General features: G+C 41.9%; 1 protein-coding gene across 13 annotated transcripts in view; it reads left to right on the top strand.

The window, feature by feature from the left end:
* Positions 1–20973, top strand: part of LOC116602053 (calcium-activated potassium channel slowpoke) — a 41114-nt gene that overhangs the window by 14702 nt on the left and 5439 nt on the right. For 2 of the 13 annotated variants that reach the window (XM_048734285.1, XM_048734284.1), the window contains exons 13-31: positions 162–231; positions 798–863; positions 1181–1270; positions 2025–2140; positions 2686–2754; positions 2978–3067; positions 4163–4239; positions 8429–8485; positions 9718–9804; positions 13069–13174; positions 13936–14004; positions 15140–15160; positions 15862–15970; positions 16437–16532; positions 17802–17888; positions 18564–18605; positions 18762–18908; positions 20389–20536; positions 20648–20778. In XM_048734285.1, coding sequence (XP_048590242.1) covers positions 162–231; positions 798–863; positions 1181–1270; positions 2025–2140; positions 2686–2754; positions 2978–3067; positions 4163–4239; positions 8429–8485; positions 9718–9804; positions 13069–13174; positions 13936–14004; positions 15140–15160; positions 15862–15970; positions 16437–16532; positions 17802–17888; positions 18564–18605; positions 18762–18908; positions 20389–20536; positions 20648–20778 — 1678 coding nt within the window. The other 11 variants (XM_048734286.1, XM_048734287.1, XM_048734292.1 and 8 more) reach the window with 11 other exon arrangements.

The following is a 20973-nucleotide window of genomic DNA, read 5'->3' as shown; positions in this document are numbered from 1 at the left end:
TGTGTTGATTTATAGCTTGTCTACACCACGCCTACACAGACCATCTAGTTTTTCTAGTTATACAATAAAATACAGATAAACTGCGATGCAAAGAAGCATCATGCATCATTATAACGGTCAATTTGGTTCTAGTGGTTCATAATATTTTTGGCATTTCTCAGAGTTGTTGCCGTCAAGAATTATCACCCCGAGATCCGGGTTATCATCCAGTTATTGCAGTTTCACAACAAGGTAAGTCAGGGCCATAGCAGGGTGTGGGCAGTGGGGGCACGTGCCCTCCCCCCCTTAAATATTTATAGTAATTATAAGGAAATGACCAGTAGGAGCGTGACTGTGCCTCCCCCCCCCTAAAATGTTTTCTAAGTGTTTCTATGCCGTGCTCCCTCCTTCTAATTTGAGGCTTGTTGCGGCTATGTAAATAAATATCGAAGCCGATAAAAAACTGATCCGATAGCTCCTGGTGATGATGTCTCAGTCACAAGCGAGTAGCTATGGTTGGCACTAAGAACACTTAAAGAAGCCCAAAACCAGACAGCTAAAAATCGTCAACTACTGGCCATCTTCTATATGATTGCTATGCGTCACTCCCTCTATTCCTGCGTCTAGCTTTGCTGTGTTATTCTACGACGCTGGACTTATGCAGACAGCAGTATAAATCCTATATTTAATTTCTAATGTACCATGCCTTTTCGTGCCTCGTGGCGTATGGATCCTCTAATACCCGTCTCCGCTCTCCCCTTTGGACCTTTTTACCAACATTCCTTGCTAAATAGTTGATATGCGTCTCGTTTTCTCAGTCGTATCTACTCAACATCCCATCTTGGGACCCGAAGCTCGGTGACGATGTGGTTTGTGTTGGAGAGGTGAGTCTTGGGAAGGTTTTTGCTAGGTTAGCCAAGTGTGCTTTGTTTAGCTAGAAGGTTAAGCTATGATAGCTAGAAGCTGAGTGAAGATGTGGTCTGTGATGGAGAGGTGAGTGTAGGGAAGGTTTTTGCTAGGTTAGCCAAGTGTGCATTGTTAGCTAGAAGGTTAAGCTATGATAGCTAGAAGCTGGGTGACGATGTGGTCTGTGATGGAGAGGTGAGTGTAGGGAAGGTTTTTGCGTCCAACCTGTTCCATACACCTTACCCCATCATCATGTGATACTCACTTAATTTTATTCTCTTTTTTATATTTTTAGCTTAAGCTTGGGTTTATCGCACAGAGCTGTTTGTCTCCTGGCTTCTCCACCTTGCTCGCAAACGTCTTCTCGATGAGATCAAATGAATCGGTATGTTCTCTAGGTCCTAAAATTAGGGAATTTAAGCAACGACCACGGCAACGCGAACGGCGACGGCAGAAAGTTTCACGGTCTAGCGAGGACGGGAACGTGTGCGCTGAAAACTATACTACCGTGTTTGCTATGTTAGAAATAAGGTTCTAGATTTGTCTATAATTTTGGGGTACTCCAAAAACGAGTGAAATTTATCAAAACTAGTTTTGAATTGTGCGCTAAGCATGAAAGCTTTTTTGGTTTTTACGTTCTCTCTGCCGTCGCCGTCGTAGTTGCTTAAATTCCCTATTACCTGACTCTAGGAGAGCCAAGGCTCGGGTTATCCAAGTTAGAGTCATCGGGGTCCTGATGGAAATTATATATCCAACTTCTGATATCTTCGATAATGGTTTAAGTTGAACTTTTCGTAGAAAATTTTAGACAAGTTCAAAGGAGACTTGTGCTGGTCCGCACTACCTTAGTAGTGGCGTTAGTATGTGGCGTTTCTTGCCTTAACAAACTTTGTCGAGTTACAAAATTTTCTCAGGTTCAATTCTACTTGTCTTATTTGGAAATCCAATATTTGTTTTCACTCTCAAAAAATTATTGACATCAGATCTTCGAAATACTTCGGAGAAACAGTCTCCGTCGGACAATCCACTTTGTACTCAGGGAAACCTGGACTTCACATAAGTCCGTTACCATATAAAGACTATAAACGAATATATTAATATAGCGATGGTAAGCTTCTCCCTACCCTCCCTCCCCCCAGAGCACGGAACAAGAAGATACCTGGCGCACATGGTACATCCGGGGTACTAACTGTGAGATGTACACGGAGACGCTTGCGTCAACGTTCAAAGGCATGAAATTCAAGCAAGTCGCCGAGTAAGTGACGAACGGTTTACGGACATTAGAGTTAGTTAATCGTTACATTATGATTGGGGGCTTGGTTTTACGAACGCATGCCGAGTTTTTGTCGGGATCCAAGAGTGCTTTGATAGAGTAAAACCGTTAGTTTACATTGTAACACCAGGATTTATTTGAGTTAATGAGGGAGTATCTTGGTATGGTTTTTAGATTGCGAAAAGTTTTAAAAGTTGTCGGCAACGCAGCACTATATGCTCGCACTATTTAGGGATGTTAACCCGTCTATCGTTGTAAAGAAAGAAGGTCCTGTATGACTGGGTAGTTCCTAACAAAGGAACGGAACTATAGACATTCTAGGGTGGCCAAGAATTAATCAAAGTACCCAAATAGTCGTGTTCGTTTACCAGAGTCTAAATATGGTTTACCAAAAACCAGTAGTAGACTCAGAAACGAGATCAAAGACGAAAATTTCGCAGGGTCGACTACCAGTTTTAAGTGAACTAGGGTAGCCAATAGGTCGAATCTTGAATCGCATTTTAAAAAGTGTGTTTTTGCTTCTGTAGAATCTGTTTCGAAAAATTAAATCTGCTGTTGATTGCCGTGGAAATAACCAAATCCGACGGAGAAAAGACGTAAGTAAGAATAGCTTATTAAAGATTCCCTGTCACTCCTGGCATGGGAAAGAAATAATTTCTATCGGCTGATATGGGAGGCTATTAATGATATTTTCGACTATTTATATTCTTATCGCATATTTATTGGAAAATTTTATGAGCGTCCGCAAAGACAACTGGGTCCCTTAAAGTGAAAATATTGATATACCGTATTTTCTCTTTATTGTTTGTGTTTAATTAGGTTTGCGGTAAACCCTTCAGAGAAGTCTATGACAATTGCCAGCAATACAAGGGGATATTTTCTCGCGGGATCTTCACACGAAGTCAAAAGGTATATCTAGTAAACTATTTGATATAAATTTATTTCCGAAACAAAATTTTCTCTCACTGTGCGAGGCGTGCTAAGCGTGGCCACAGTAGTTTGGTGAAGTAAGCCAATAAGGATGCGAGAAACGTGCTTTCTGATACGACGCGCGCTACCGTGGCCACCTTGACAGTCTTGTGAAGTAAGCCAATAAGGATGCGAGAAACGTGCTATCTGATACGACGCGCGCTACCGTGGCCACCTGGACAGTTTTGTGAAGTAACCCAATAAGAATGCGAGAAACGTGCTATCTGATACGACGCGCGCTACCGTGGCCACCTTGACAGTCTTGTGAAGTAAACCAATAAAGATGCAAGAAACGTGCTATCTGATACGACACGCCCTACCGTGGCCACCTGGACAGTTTTGTGAAGTAACCCAATAAGGATGTGAGAAACGTGCTATCTGATACGACGCGCGCTACCGTGGCCACCTGGACAGTTTTGTGAAGTAACCCAATAAGGATGCGAGAAACGTGCTATCTGATACGACGCGCGCTACCGTGATAACTGGACCGTTTTCTGGAGTAAGCCAATAAGGATGCGTGAAACGTGCTATCTGATACGACGCGCGCTACCGTGATCACTTGACAGCTTTCTGAAGTAAACCAATAAGGATGCGAGAAACGTGCTATCTCATACGACGCGTGCTACCGTGATCACTTGATTAAAAAAGATGATTTCGCGCGTGGCGATCAATAATAATTTAATTGCAATGGTATAAGCAAAACATTATAGTCAGAGACAGACAAAAGTTAACTAAGGACATTATTTCTACAGCAGCGAACATAGTTAGTGTAGTTTACGGTGCAAACGTCCGCGTTCTCAATTGAATTTGAATTTTCACGTCGTGGTTCCACGGAAAACGGCTGAAATGTATCAGACAGAACGCATTTCCACGTGCTGCTAATAAATTCTGCATCAAATTCCATTGTTTTCTGCCATCGGCGTCCGCGTTGCCGTCATGGTTGCTTAAGGTCCCTTCTTTGTATTGGTGGCCACGGTAGCGCTATTTGCGCAATAACACATTCGTTATTTTAATCCATTCTATTTTTGGTTTTAGGGCGTTGTATTACTGTCAGTCATGCCATAGCACCATCACAGATCCAGAAATGATTCGTGAATGCGACTGCTCCAGACGTAAGTGCTCCCAATACATTTTGTCTCCCCTAAAACCTCGAGCAATCAAAATGGCAATCACTTCCAGACGTATCCTAGCCGATGAATACGACTCATCGGCCTTAGCTCAGAGCTGTAGCAGGCTTAAAATATTGGCAGGGGGGGCACAATACAGGAACATTAAGAAAATATTTGGGGCACAGCCACGCCCCCACTGGTCATATTTGCAATTTCTTAAAATACTGGGTCACGTGCCACTAGTTAAATTATTTATGTAGGGGCTTTTAATGTTCTGTGTAATTTTATTGTATAATTTTGTCTTTCCCTTTATCAGTATTGAGGTTTTTACTTTGATGATTCCTTGTGCTGTTTTTATAACTTTGCTGTTCTTTTGTCCCTTTTAATGTCTTGCTACACTGAAGATTCTTCTCTATTGCATTGCTATGTTCATCGTTCGTACCATCCTCGGGAACCCAGTTTTTTTTTTCTGTCTTACGGTATCACTCACACTAGAAAAAGTCTCCTGGGAACAACTTTGTCAGAACTTTCGGCCAGGCTTTCCGAGACTGGAAATCGCTGTATAAACGGTCACAATACCGAGCGCTTTGATTGGCCGCACTATTCAGTGCAGCCAATCAGATGCGTAGCTTTTTATTCAAAGTTGCTAGAAGTTCCTAAAAGAGTCGTTTCCCAGGGACAATTTTTTTTGTAAGGGAAATGCACATAAAGAAAAACCCTGGGTTCCCGGGACACCTTCGTACGTGTGTTAAAGCGCGCTTTTCCCCCATATATATCTTCTTTTGGCTGAACTAGCAATCTTTCATTCTTTTCACGACGCTTCTTTCCATACTCACATACTCTGACTTTACTCAACTGAACATTTCGTTAAAAATACGTAAATTTCAGTAACCTAAAACTAACAATTCCTGATAAAGAATATAATACAAAGTGTCCGATATTCCGAAAATCCATATCAATCGTAAAGTCTTATCGTCAATTAATATCTCAAAAATAAAAAAATTTAAAGCTAGATCTAAAAACCTTATATATGAGATGTGATGTTTAAGTTATTCGACTTATCCGGCCTACGAAAACTGATAACGCAATTGATTATATATATCAAGAAAAAACAATACCCGCGACGATTTGTAAAACTTATAATACAGTGATATATGCAACACTCCTGTTTTATCAAAAAGGGAGAAGATATCGTGAAAATTTAGTATTTGTTTAGCGCAAATTTGCACGAGATACGAAGGACTCCGTACAGTTAAGAAGAAGGAGTGCGAGTAAGTGTGTGAGCCCTATCACGAAAGTGGTAACACGGGCATGCTTACCTAGCGAGTCCTTTATATAATGCAAGTAAATGAAGTGCGGTAAGAGACGGGACCATACAATTAAAGAGCCATTGTCTTCCTCTGAACGATTTGTTATTAATTGCATTTAATATTCGAGGGCACATAATGTGCTCGAAATCTCGAAATGAAAACAAAACACAATGCCTTATCGACCAAAATCGGACATATCGCATTGTCTTCCGCGAATCAGCCAATGGAAATGATGCTTTTTCACACTGATACTTTGACAAAATGGCGGTAACAAGGAATTCACAGTCCCCAATACAAAAAAGCCAGTATGCTCTCAAGCTAATATGACTTGATTGAACGCAGGACGTCTGTAAGAGGCGAAGCCTGTGCATAAAGCCTGTAGTTCTGTGAAGTGTTTAACCTTCGAAAGGGGTACTTGTGTCGTTGTGATTTTATTGTTTATTGAATAACCAAAATGCCCATCCAGGTTTATTCAATGATCTTTGGCCTTTCAGATAAATACAAGAATGTGGTATAAACGTCCAACATTAACCGGATGGAAATGGATTGAAAATAGTACTTTTAGGTTTCGCATAAAAATGGAAACAGTAAAGCAATTAGATTCTCCGCATGCCATTCTTTTTGGAGATTTTTCTAGGAAGATTTTGAATTGCTTTGTTTCATTCCTTTTTTTTCATTATTTCTAGTACAAGCGCGCAAGTGCCCTTTGACCATCACGTCACGTGTCGGAGTTTTGTCATCATGTGATGTGCTTTGTTTTAGGTCGGATCAAAGCTTTCCGTAAAGTGGCCCATACTATGATGGCCGGAAACAGTTACGTATATATCATGCTCTTGTCAAATGTAACCCTGTGCAGCTCCCAAAATCTACCTTTACGCTTATCGGTTGGTCTTCCTGTGGTTTTCTCTTTGCAAAATACCACAGGCAGACCAATTTAACAGGAGGGTGTGAGCGGGAAGCACAGGGATATTTTTTTACAAATTTCATTTGCACGAAGTGTTCATTCATGGTTCCCTAATATGTTATAGAAGCTTAGCACTCGTCATAAGCTGCTGTTAAACGATTTTTCGTCATCTTGGATCTAAGCTACGCCGTTTTTCTTAAGGCTGGTTCTCACGACGACGTAAGCGTAAGCGGAGATGGAAGCGTAAGAGTCTTATGTCGCGTGAGAACCGGCTCGAAGTAAGCGCAAGGTTTTACGCATGCTCCGTTCGTAGGCTAGTGCCCAAACCTCCTCGCCGAGTTTAATTAATTTATGCTTATGTCTCACTTATGCTTACGTCGATCTGGTTTTCACGTGACGTAAAGGTAGCATGTAGACGTAAGATTATCAAAACTTCCCATTCTTCTCTTTCGCTTACGTCAAGCCAGTTCTCACGCGACATTAGACTCTTGCGCTTCCGTCTCCGCTTACGCTTCCGTCTCTCGTAAGAACCAGCATTTATGTGAGGGGCGGATCCAGGGGCCCCAAAAAGGGGGGGCCGAAGCAAGGGATCCAGGAAAGGGGGGCGTATTTATTGTTCATTCGTGGATTTCCTTATATTTTTTGTTGTGTTTAAGCCAAATATCCAAAAACAGTAGCGGATCTAGGGGGAGGGTTAAGGGGGTTTAACCCCCCCCCCCCCCCCCCCCCTTTTGGAATGCCAGAAAGTAATATGTAACAAAAAAATCTCCTTTGTCACTGTGCCGAACCCCTTTAGCGAAAAGCTAGATCCTCCCCTGAAAAATAGGGGGTAGCGCCTTGCTCGGCCCACCCCTAGATCCGCACGTGGATTGGCTGACAGAACGCTTCCCGCTACAAAACACAAAAAGAAGTTTTTGTGTTTTTTGACGCTCATTCTCTTAGAGTAAAAGAACTTTCTCGGAAGAAGCTCTGTATTGAATCTTTCTTTCCAGTACAATTTGCGGTCTAACCGGTAGTCAAATACGCACAAGAGTAGAGACTAGGTACTAGGGAGCCATGAGTGAAGTGATCGTGTTTGCACGCCATTAACCTTCCCCACATCTTCCCACAACTCTTTGCGGCGCGCGTGAAAACGAAGATAAAAACAAACTTTGCCAATTTGTTAACAATTTTGACGCCTGACCCCGGTTTCACACGCGTGTCGCAGAGAGTTGTGGGAAGTTATCGGAAGGTGAATATTTGGCGAACACGCATGTTTCTCTCAGTCTTTGCATGATTTTTTGCGTTCTTGCATTCGCGCATGCTCAATACTTGGATATAGTACAGCTTTTTCGTCGTTTCTCTCGTCCAAGGAAAAATATTTTTGATGTCTCGCTTATCTTAGTGAGCTAAGCTCTTCCATTTTGTTATTTTAGATTATTATAAAGATCTCAATAGTCAAAAGATGATTGGATAACCTGAAATGAATCTTTAGGTTAATAACTCGGAAATAATAGAGTTTGATCTTATTATTATACTAATTCTTCTAATACTAATACTTCTACAGCTAAGACTAACAAAACTTTGTAATCTGGGATGATCTTCGTTTTAATAAACAATAACAAATTTCTCTCAAGAACCATCATCAGGATTTTCAAGCTTTTTTCTCATTATCTGCACTTTCTCTCTGCAATTTCGACTATTTTCTGATTTTCATTATTTCATTTTCTATTTTTTATCGTGTTTGAACGTTTTGCGTTTTAATGTCCACGTTTACATATTATTCAATTATCATTTCTTCTCAGAACATTGCGATTTCCCAAAAAAATGTAACATCAATGTAATATTTTTTTAATTCTCTAGCAATCGTTCCTTAGTCAAATGGGTAAACTTCTAGAACGGGCCCGCATGTCGAAGGCTTTGGGGGCTGAGCTCTCTAATTCGCTATAATAGTGGTTCTAATTTTAAAAATCCCTCTTGATAACACTAATGGTTATAGAGTCGCCTGCTAAGGATGATGATGATGAGGAATTTGGGTTTCTTCTCACAACTCAGAGTAAGTTATAACGGATAAATAAAAGACTGCGTCACTATTTTATTAGCTGCCTCCGCAGCTATTTGACTCAACGGTCGAAATATTGATACGCCAACGTATTTGTATTTTATTTAACAAAGCCGTAGCAGGCCTCTAATTATTGGGGTGGCACAATATAGAAACATTAAGAAAACAATGGGGGGCACAGTAACGCCCCTACTGGTCGTTTCCTTATAATTTTTGAAAATATTGAGGGGGCACGTGCCCCCAGTGCCCCACCCCCTGCTACGGCCCTGTTTGAAGATAGTGTCATAGTGTCATTGAACATCGTATGACTCGTTTCTTTCGATCCAGTACAGAAGAAATTAGATTTACCATTTTAATTTTCTGATTAAAGGTATTTTAACATTATGCGTGTCAAGAAGCTAATCTATAAAAGACATTTTCCATTTTTTAGGGACTGTTTTCACATATCTTGTTATATTTGAAAGTTCAGATGAAGTTTTCGAGCTTTTCCCTTCGATAGTGTGTTTGAAAATTTGTCTACAATTCCAATATAACTGCTTTCGTTTACCATTTATAATGTTAGCAACTTGCCTATCGAAACCTTACGAATTTTCCCTTTAAAAAACGTGGTGGGGCTTTCAAATTCTTAATCTCTGAATGAGCTTTGTGATTTCTGAAAAATCAAAACATATTTTAGTGACGCAGTCTTTTGAATAACATTTAGTTTAAATCATAATGGCTAAATAATATAATACAATAGTCTTTATTTATAGAGGGTCGCATCATAACCGTAACTAGTTTTCTAACCAATGGCTCCCTTTCGCTTTTAAATGAGTTGTTTCTATTAACTAACAAAATAATCTAATAAATCCATTAGTCAAGTATGAGTCGTAAACATATGTCTCAAACAATATATATTTAAAGCCGCATTGTCACCAGTTTACTTCCGGTCGATTACGTAACAATCTCCGATGATTTTTAACGGAAAACGCGAAAAATATTTCGCGTATGGCCTGTTTAATATCTCGGATTTTAATAGATTCTTTCGTCTTTTAACGGTTGAGGTTTCCGTCGGACCTCCGGAAGAAAACTGGTGACAATGCGGCTTTAAACACCTTGCACGAAAATAAACGTGATCTGCTAAAATATGACTGAAACCTAAAATCTATGCTATTATCCCTTAAATCATTAAATAATCTTAAAGATTTAAATACAGGAAATGTAAAAAAATGTGTTCTTTTATAAAGTGCAACGCAAACAGCGTAGAGACCCTTCGGTTGCCGCAAGCAACAAGACTTTTCAGCCAGAAGACGACAACCCTAACGAGAACACAGGCAAGTGATGAACTTAGCAACGAGAAACAACTTACCTTAGCAACGAGCACGATGGCAACTCGAGAAATCGCCTTGTAACTCTAGTAATCGCCTTGGCAACGGCTGAAATTGGGATTAACTTATTGCATTTTGTTGAAGCTTGCTATAGCGATAAAATTTGCAATAAGAAAAAGGTTGCTATGAGAAAGAAGTGTATTGCATGCCTGAGAAACGCGAGTTGAAGGTTTCAGGACTGTGGCTGCTTCATTGCGAAATACAGATCGCTGAATTTTGCTCCTACTAGCCCGGTGTCTAATCCCCTTCTAAGATTCATTGTAGTACGCTGATACGTGTAACTGTGTAACAGCTTATTGCGAAGATGCTAGCTAATGGTAACAGCGTTGGAATATTTCATCGTGACCTGTAACACCTAGAGTGCGGCCTATGTTTTGAGTTAGTAGATAGGTTTCAGCAAAGGCGAGGGATTGTTTCTTTCACTTACTTGTAACACTGGTACATTTTTGTTTGACCTTTAACTGTAAACAAAAAACCTTGCCCACCTAACCTAATATAAATCTAAAAGGTAAAGAGTTAAAATCTGAACGTTTAAAATGTATAGTCTCACCACTTGCCGATAGACTTTTCTATAAAAAACGCATTAAGTTATTTAATTGAAAAAAAGTTGTAGAATCGTTGTGAAAAAAAAATGGTACAATCAATGTGTCGTAGCCCGCATTGTTTCATGGGTATCAAATTAGTGGACAAATAAGCGTAAATATAAGCTAATCTTGGTTTGGAAAGTTGTATCACTCTTGTTTGTGTTCCTTGTAAAGCCTTCAGGGAACCAATGCGGGTTACGACACGTGGTTCCGTGTTCAGCCCTCTTTGAAATAGGTGTATACTACATATTTGTGACGAATCCCATTCCTTTCATATCTCCCATCATGCTTTGAGCCTGGTTACCACAGGCCTTCCACACATGCACACGTAGAGTATCATCATTTGTGGATACTGACCTAAGATATCTCCGAACACTTTGTGACATCCAAGACGCCAACATTCATCGCCAGCACACATCGGAGTCATGCTTTGGCTTATTCTTTGTTTTGTTTTTTTTCATCTTCGGCTGCGGATCGCTTCTAACTGTTGCGTGTATTTTTCTTGCAATCTTTTGCCTGCTCAGGCGAGGGGTCTCGTAGAATGATGTGGAAAGGTACTGTATATTTTCTCTGAGTTTCCTAACGACCCTTCACACGGACATTTCATTCTATTCCGCGATTTGTTCTTTCTTACACTATTCTTTGCGTCATAGATCAAAAACACATCGCACTCCATTCTACATGCTTGATCGGGTTGGTCTTCCCATATTTTCTTATGACAACCACTGGCAACCACTTTTGTCAAGACAACCTATTTACTCTTCAAACCTCCTTGCGCAGTTGCTGAAAACGACCCTGGTACAACCAGCTCTCTGCCATTAGAATATGCGCGCGCATTCCTGACCCTGGTCGAAACGCGGGGCTCCTAACCGTCAGTAACTTGCGTGCGCATTTTGTACTAGCCTCAAACCGCTGGATGAAATCCGTTAAGAGCTTCCGGTTAAAAGGAGACGAAGAAAACGCGGATGTCGATGTCAGGCGAATGGTGTGGAATGGCGCGATGATGATCAAGGACGGCGGGGTCGTTGTGAATGAGAATCGTAAGGGTTCAGAATGTCGAGCGGTGGTTGGGCCAGGGTGTTTTCTAAAATGATGATCACGATCTAAATTAACTGCTTTATTGTTTCTGCTAGGTAAACTTCAAATCAGCTAACAGATAATCCTTCCCCCCACCCCCTCCCTTTTGTCACTTGCGCATTTGTAAGGATGCAAAGCTTATAAGGCTTTACCTGATTGGTCGAGTAATATATGCGTCACTGTTCAGGTTATGTTTTAAAGCTTTCTTTCGCCCTTTCTGCAGGCGAGATTAGCATTGAGTCCGAATCAAAGCTTTCCGATGTTACCTGTAAGTCCCAACTGCCCTCCTCCATCGACAACCATTTGAAAGCATTATTCATTACAAAATCCTTTTAAAATACGACAGTATTTCAAAGATTCTACGTAACGAATAAAAAGCGTTGGTGAAATGACAAGAAAAAGTACGCTAAGAGTCCCTTTTTTAGCTGACGAGTGTGATTTGGTCTGGTCTAACCACCGCTCAACTTCCTATTTCTGCATGACGAAGCTGCATGGGGCGCGCACTGGGCAACACAAGAGCGCCACCACTACGTCATCATGACGCCACCACTACGTCATCATGACGCCGCCACTACCTTGCATGACGTCATGACGCAATTATTATGACGTTACTAACTACTGCCTTTCCTATGACGTCACTGATTTTTGTACCATTCCCATGACTTTCGACGTTCGATCGTGAATTGCACTCATGGAAGAACCCTGAATGACGCATTACCGAACCTAGATGACGTCACAGCACGTCATTTTGTGAGACGCCAGTATGACTGGCAAGTATGATGCCAGTATGATGTCGCTATGACGACGCCGCCAACATCGCTGTTGCGGGAACTATGAATTCTTCACTGCGAAAAATTACCCACCATGCGCTGTACCTGTCATATCTTGCCGACATCATATTTGTACTTTACTTATACTCGTACGCATTCTCCACTCCGCTACTGCATGTTGCATGTTGCGTCATTCGTGTCTCGTGCATGAATTTGCATGTTGTTATTTGCTAAATTTATATGAATTTTTTAAAATACGAAAATGGAAGTCCGCCTCGGGCACGGAGCTAGGGAGTGTTCATCAATTACCCATAGGGGGGGGGGGGGGGGAGATTTTGACTAATTTCATAGCGCCCTCCTCCCTTCAAGGGTAAGAATATTTTTCCCCTTTTCCCCTTTTTAGTAGGACTCAGGTGAGCCCATGTTTTTCGGAGCCCTTTTTGGGTAGTTAAAAATGTCCGGAGCACGATTTCCATAGCTTGCCTCCCTCCCCCTCAAGTTATTTAATGGACACCCCCCCTTGCTTAGGGTTGGCGAAGACAAAAGTGCCTTCCCATAGAAGTAGCCAAGAATCACCGCGGTTTGGGATTTTCATATTTCGCGTCAGCCTTTCAAGCACCACGCACTTATTAGATCACTCACACTTCACGACAACTCGTAATCATGATAATAAACACCACATGAGAAACTTACGACAAGGTCACGCCCGCCATCTGGTGTCACGCACAACTAGATCACACATCACTCGTGTCACGCAAATGGTGTTGGTTCTGTTTTAGTGGCGCTCAAGGCTACGGATGACGATAACGCCACCCGACTGTCAGCACTTAACCGGATCCCGAACAAGAACAAAGGCAGCTACAAAGTGCTGAGCAAGCTCAAAGCGTGAGTACTCGATGTGTCTGACGTAATGGTCAGCGGTCATAACCTAATATGAAGAAACAAAACAAGTTTTGCTCAGTGGTCTGCCGATTTAGCAGCGAAGCTGGTGCGAATCTGCACATAGCTTTGTTTAAAAGCCTGCTGTATTGCTTTGAAGGCTAAAAATCTGCTCCTGCAGTATAGCGCAGTGGAGTTGCTAGATGCGCACAATATTACCCTGCGGAGCTATTGATCTACCAATCTGCCAATAGACAGCTCGAGATAAGACATCAGTCAAACTTCTATATAACTCAAAGACACTTTGTAACACTAACTTTTCTGACTAACCACTTCCGTCGATACTAACCTTTCTTAACAACTATAAAAAACCTTTAGAAGCGACGATCAGTTCTGTTTTTTTTTTAAGAATAAGCATCGCATATTTTGTACGGATATGTTGTCCTTCGTGTAAATGGTCCGTCCGTTACTGAAATCAATGTTTCTCGGACCTATCCGAAATGGCTCAATGACGAAAGGAAACAAAATTTCCTTTATTTGAACTTGTATAGCTGCTCGAAAATGATTGAAGCGGAATTACATAGTATGATATGAAATCTCCTTATAAGGCGATGACCTGGAAAAACGAAGGACAACTTTTTTAAACATATGTTTGCAGTATGCATTGTTACCGGAACTGGAGGTCGGGTTTAAAGGTCTCTAATATTTACGTTTCGATCTGCTCTCGTGTTGTTCCGTCTTCCTCGAATCTTCTCGTCTATTGTCAGTGCGGTCGAAGAAGCGAAAGACACTCGCGCCACACTGCTGACACCTCTACCAGGCTCCGCTGCGCAAAGGTAGGTTACCATGGAAACCACACAATGCAAGACGGGATTACGTCATACGTGGCACGGCTCACCACGTTCGTGGACACGCCCTCAAAGTGGCGATTCTTTCTCTCACGTTTCTCTCTTCTTTGCTCTTCTCTATACTTATTACACAAATTAACAAGCTTCTATGTGTCTATCGTCCAATAGCATTATTCTCTTATCCGATCTTTAAAATGAAATTGATAAATATTTTCTTGTTCTTGTTCTTGGGTCTTTTCTGGATTTGCTGTATAGAAAGGTCGTTACTTGCAATAATAGCGTAATATTTGGTACGGGGACGGTTGAAACGTACTTGGCATCATTCTGCATGGCACCACGTGGTAATCACGTGACACGTACTTGACATCATTCTGCATGGCACCACGTGGTTATCACGTAACACGTACTTGACATCATTCTGCATGGCACCACGTGGTTATCACGTGACACGTACTTGGCATCATTCTGCATGGCACCACGTGGTTATCACGTGACACGTACTTGGCATCATTCTGCATGGCACCACGTGGTAATCCGTTGCACAACACGCCATCGACATGTGATTTACATCCGCCAACATGTCATCACGTGGACAACACGCCTTCGACATGTGATTTACATCCGCCAACATGTCATCACGTGGGCAACACGCCTTCGACATGTGATTTACATCCGCCAACATGTCATCACGTGGACAACACGCCTTCGACACGTGTCTTTTATTTATTCGCTACAAGGCGTCGCGTTGACATTCCGCGGCTCAACAAACCTTCGCTACACTTGACATCACTGGAAAAGATCGGTCATTCTTGATCACACAACGTATAAAGAGTGCCCACCATATCGCATTCAAAATGTCCACAATCACGTGATGTGACGTCACAAGTGCTTCTCAGTGACTATAATCTCGACACCATTATCTGTCACATTATGATACATTCTTAACTATCACATATCGATGGGATTTATGCTGACTGGTTGCATGAGCTGTCCACGTGATCTACATGAGGTCGCATGCATGATCATTCATTCTATTTGCTTCTAAATCACCGCCATCTCTGCTCTTGTATTCTATGTTATCTTCCTCTTCTTTTATCTGAATCTCTTGTGATTCCTTTCCCAGTGATCAGCAACAGGAAGAAAGGTGAGTTCACGCGATTTCCACGTGATACCAATCACGTGACATTTCTATATGCCTATTGGATGGTTGAGCTTCATATTACATCGCCATCCCTGGAAACACCATGGAATCAAGTAAAACATGAAGAGTGGTCTACTTATTAATAATTGTATAGTCTCGTGTAATGTTACATATAAGTGTATGTCTATCACCTTTCTCTTCTTTCTTAGCTATAAGGGTTTATTTTTTCTTTATTCTAAATATCTTTACAACTTGTAGGATCGTTGTCATGTAGCAAAGCAGTTATGTACAAAATGCGTTATGACAAAGGATATTTAAACGGTCCCTGAATTTCGAAACATTTATCCCAATGGGTAGAAATATTTAACAGCTATACAGTAGAAGTTCCATATAAAGAGAACCAGTGAAAGAGAGTAATCTACGCATCTTCCTGCGATAGCCCTCAGCCTACCTCTATTATTGTTTTCTCACAAAATTGAAAGATAAATTATGGAAAAAAAGTCTAAATATCCATTTTAAAAACAAAGCTTTATATGTTATTTACCAAATTTCGATCGGAATCACAAATAATTTCCCAAATAAGCCCAGCTTTCCCAAATAAGCCGCACACAATGCTTTTTGTGTGCGTTTTTGCTACCTTGTAGCATCACAATAATTCTGCAGCTGTTCTACCACGGCTAAATGCGCTGTGTTTTGTTATGCAGCCTGCGAGAACAGCAACCCGTAGTCGGTGGCGATCCCGCCCAAATCAGGTTTGACGTGACTGGGACATTCTACTGGGTCGCGGCCAAGCCCTTTGACGAGGCTATATTGGTAAGGTTACAAGGTTATACATTTCGCCGGTGAGTGAGAGAGTTAGGTCAGTTAAAGGTAAAAGGTAAAATGTGCAAATGATTGTTGAAGTTTCGGAAAAATACGAAAAAATGGTTTGTAAGATGGAAAAAAGTATGACACCCTTAAAAGGAGTGCCACGCGCAAGTTCCGAGAGTGTGAGTGTACGCGTGACAGTCGAGCCTACTTGCGTGACGCGTGGTTTCGTAGGCTATAAAACCCTATGCAAATAAGATCTCATCTTACTAGTGTGACAAATCCGCTTGAATCACGGTGAATTTCAATCCATCCTACAACTAAATCAAATTCTATTTTTAAAGGATTAAATAATAGAGGGAACGTTGTAAAAATTTAAATTTTGAGAGCTTTGAAATTCAAAACAAAAACATTGCCATGAAAGTCGGATCTACACATTTCAATAAATAAACCTCCTTTCTGTGTATTGCAGACCCGTGAGATGGCATCCAACGTTATCTTCACTCATCACATACTGGTTTGCGTGTTCAATAAGAAGGAAGACCCTCTTGTCGGCCTCCGCAAAATGGTAAGAAATATACGCCACGAGTTAAAGATCAATATTGTGGAGAGAAAGGCACAAGGAAGACGTGTTTAAAATGTTCGCCAACTTCAAACACAAAACGTGCGTCTCTTTCCTGTTTTTCATCATCTCTATTTGTCTAACACGCGTAAATCCTCGAGCGTCTGGTACCCAGGGTACAAATAAGCTAAATAAAAATTAAATAGATTTGAGAGCGAGTCACCGCGGTAGGTACGTTATATATGATACGTAGGTACGGACGGAATAAAGAACGTCTAAAGAACAAAAGAATTGTGGACAAAAGAACGTCCAAAGAACAATAGAATTACTTTTCAGGACACTATATAATATCATATATAACGCACCCACCCGATTCACCCTCGTTGCAGCCTGAATACTGAACAACAAGGAGTTCAGGCGCCTCAGGCAGCCGCCATACGACTCATGTCTGACCACGTAACCAGCCTTAGCTCGAAGTTTTGTGCTTGTTTTGTTTTCGGAAGGAAGAGAACCCGGGAACCTAGGGAAAACTCCTCCGAGCAAAGCCGAGAACCAACTCACTTGTAGCTCTCGTTGTAACCGGGAATCATACCCGGAGCCCGGTAGTGAGAGGCACAGGAACTACAGAGCCATGGAGCCACGCTATGACAACTGCCTCGCTTATACTTCCAACAGGATTAGACCCCGTCCCCACGTATCCGTTTTTATTTGAAAACGCAACCTTTTTGTTACGGATACGGGTATCGTCCACACTTAAACGCGAAAACGATGACAGACAACGGAACAATTTGAAAACGATCTCCAGAGTGGAACTATTTGAAAACGATAACCTATCGGTGCCGTGGGGACGGACGAAAACGGAACCTTTCGAAAACGATGGCGTGATAACTCAGGTCCAGTCAACTTGGCGCGCGAGTACGCATGCGCTGTAGAACTTGTTATCTTTTTCGTATCGTTTCTGCGTTTTCGTGGGGACGGGTCGTATCAAAATGAAAACGCTTCGTGTGGTCGTGGATCTCTTTGAAAACGGAACAAAAAGGTTGCGTTTTCAAACAAAAACGGATACGTGGGGACAGGGTCGCGCGCACTCTCCCCCCCCCCCCCCCCCCTTGACGGCCAATAAGTGGGTCATTATTTATTAAGGAATCTTCAAATACTATGCTTTTTCCATATGATAGCTATGACTGCGCATCCCCTCCCCCCTCGGCCAACCCTGGGAACGCGCCTTGAGTTGTTTTTTATTGTATGAAAGGCTAAATGTTTACTTTATTTTAGGTTATGCCACTGAGAGCAAGCAACTTACATCGATCAGACCTTAAAAAGATAGTGTTCCTTGGAGATAAAGATTACATGAAACTTGAGGTAACAACAGCGCCCTTCAAATGTGGGATGGCTCACCTCCTACACCAGCCCCTCCCCTCCCATAACCCCTGGCTTCTTTCCTCTCTGTTGCACCCCTGTCAGTAGACAAGCTAAGAGTATTTCAGAACGATAGCGCCCCTTGCTTTCCCCAAGAGCTACATTCTCCAGTCCCACCACTTTTTCCCTTCTTCTAAACCTCAACCAATAGGCTGAACATACACGTTTAACCATTTCTTTGCCCCTAGACAACAGAGCGTTTTCCAACACCTCAAGCAACTGACCGAATACCCACGTACACGCATTTCTCTGCCACTAGCGAACAATGCGTTCTCCAACACCTCAAACAATTGACCGAACATACTTATACTCATAAATATGCTCTAAGAGCACAGAGCGTCCCCATCTAAGCCATCTAAGGCTTTCCGCTAATACATTCACATTTACTACTTCTGGTGAGGGTTTCATGAGTGAGTTTTTGCTCGGGCCTATTAAAACAAGCGCAGACCTGAAGGAAGAAACGGAATGGTCCCTTCCTTCTCCACTTACATAACCTGCTTCTTTTACTAGTCAAATGCCGGCTTCAAGGATATGGAAAACCTATAATACCCTTCAAAGAGAATGGGCGAGTTAGACGTGATACTGTAAATTTATCTGATTTTTTATTTTATATTTTAGTGGGAAGAAATATGCAACTTCCACGAGGTGTATATCCTGCCGGTAAGTCAAGTGTAACATCAGGATGTTCTAATATAGAACGACGCTCTACCAACTGCGTCATCCCCATGGCTACCCACAGTCTACCTCCCCCCTCTGTCTTCGTCTTGTTATCGCCGGCATTCTCTAGCACTCTAACATTCTGACTTTGGTATTCAGGGGTCGCCATTCTGTCGAGCTGACTTGCGAGCAGTGAACGCGAATTTGGCAGACATGGTCGTTTTTCTGTCGGGAACGGCTGTGGATCAAGCGGGTGACCCGAGGCTTGCCGACAAGCAATCGATTCTGGCGTCGCTCAACTTGAAGGTTCGTTCATTCTAGCTTGCATAAATCATTTCACATTGTAGTATTGCCATAACTAAAATGACACTGACCTTGGTTGCTTCGACAGGCAATGTCGTTTGACGACGCAAATCATTTCACATTGTAGTATGGCCATAACTAAAATGACACTGACCTCGGTCTGTATCGGTTGCTTCGACAGGCAATGTCGTTTGACGACGCAAATCATTTCACATTGTAGTATGGCCATAACTAAAATGACACTGACCTCGGTCTGTATCGGTTGCTTCGACAGGCAATGTCGTTTGACGACGCAAATCATTTCACATTGTAGTATGGCCATAACTAAAATGACACTGACCTCGGTCTGTATCGGTTGCTTTGACAGGCAATGTCGTTTGACGACGCAAATCATTTCACATTGTAGTATGGCCATAACTAAAATGACACTGACCTCGTTCTGTATCGGTTGCTCCGACAGGTTATGTCGTTTGACGACGCAAATCATTTCACATTGTAGTATGGCCATAACTAAAATGACACTGACCTCGTTCTGTATCGGTTGCTTTGACAGGCAATGTCGTTTGACGACGCAAATCATTTCACATTGTAGTATGGCCATAACTAAAATGACACTGACCTCGTTCTGTATCGGTTGCTTCGACAGGTTATGTCGTTTGACGACGCAAATCATTTCACATTGTAGTATGGCCATAACTAAAATGACACTGACCTCGTTCTGTATCGGTTGCTTCGACAGGTTATGTCGTTTGACGACGCAAATCATTTCACATTGTAGTATGGCCATAACTAAAATGACACTGACCTCGTTCTGTATCGGTTGCTTCGACAGGTTATGTCGTTTGACGACGCAAATCATTTCACATTGTAGTATGGCCATAACTAAAATGACACTGACCTCGTTCTGTATCGGTTGCTTCGACAGGTTATGTCGTTTGACGACGCAAATCATTTCACATTGTAGTATGGCCATAACTAAAATGACACTGACCTCGTTCTGTATCGGTTGCTTCGACAGGTTATGTCGTTTGACGACGCAAATCATTTCACATTGTAGTATGGCCATAACTAAAATGACACTGACCTCGTTCTGTATCGGTTGCTTCGACAGGTTATGTCGTTTGACGACGCAAATCATTTCACATTGTAGTATGGCCATAACTAAAATGACACTGACCTCGTTCTGTATCGGTTGCTTCGACAGGTTATGTCGTTTGACGACGCAAATCATTTCACATTGTAGTATGGCCATAACTAAAATGACACTGACCTCGTTCTGTATCGGTTGCTTCGACAGGTTATGTCGTTTGACGACGCAAATCATTTCACATTGTAGTATGGCCATAACTAAAATGACACTGACCTCGTTCTGTATCGGTTGCTTCGACAGGTTATGTCGTTTGACGACGCAAATCATTTCACATTGTAGTATGGCCATAACTAAAATGACATTGACCTCGGTCTGTATCGGTTGCTTCGACAGGCAATGTCGTTTGACGACGCAATCGGACTCACCAGGTCAGACACTCGAGATGCATTTATCGGCCTTCCCGACGCAAACTTCGAAAAGGCGAAGGTTGAACGGAGGGGATCGGCTTTCGGGTGCAACATACCGATGATCACCGAGATCGGTAAGTCAATGTCATAAAATAACAAATAAAGGACAGACTTTAACAGCGTCTGGTAACAGCTAAAGTGCACTTAAATACAAACAAAACGCTTATATGAATATAATATTTCAGTCTACGATCGCAATGTTCAGTATCTCGACATCGATGATGATGACGATGATGACATGGAACTTTACCTTAGCCAGCCTTTTGCTTGCGGTACAACATTCACTGCCTCTGTGTTGGACTCGCTTATGAGCTCGGTGAGTAACTCATGATAAGTAGTATAGTGCGTCATGAACTGACCCTGAAACTGAGAGGAATGAGTAATCTAAAGGCCTGGCTAAACATCCAAACGTGTTTGTCAAACATTGAAATCTAACTTTCGTGCGAGGATGTTTGGCGAGGTGGCTAAACACAAAAACATTTTCATAAAGCATGAGTGCGCACACTTTTAC

The sequence above is a fragment of the Nematostella vectensis genome, chromosome 11, assembly GCF_932526225.1.
Source record: "Nematostella vectensis chromosome 11, jaNemVect1.1, whole genome shotgun sequence".
In the NCBI taxonomy this organism is placed as follows: domain Eukaryota; kingdom Metazoa; phylum Cnidaria; class Anthozoa; order Actiniaria; family Edwardsiidae; genus Nematostella; species Nematostella vectensis.
Note: the sequence above shows the minus strand (reverse complement) of the source record. Positions and strands in the feature narration are given on the sequence as shown.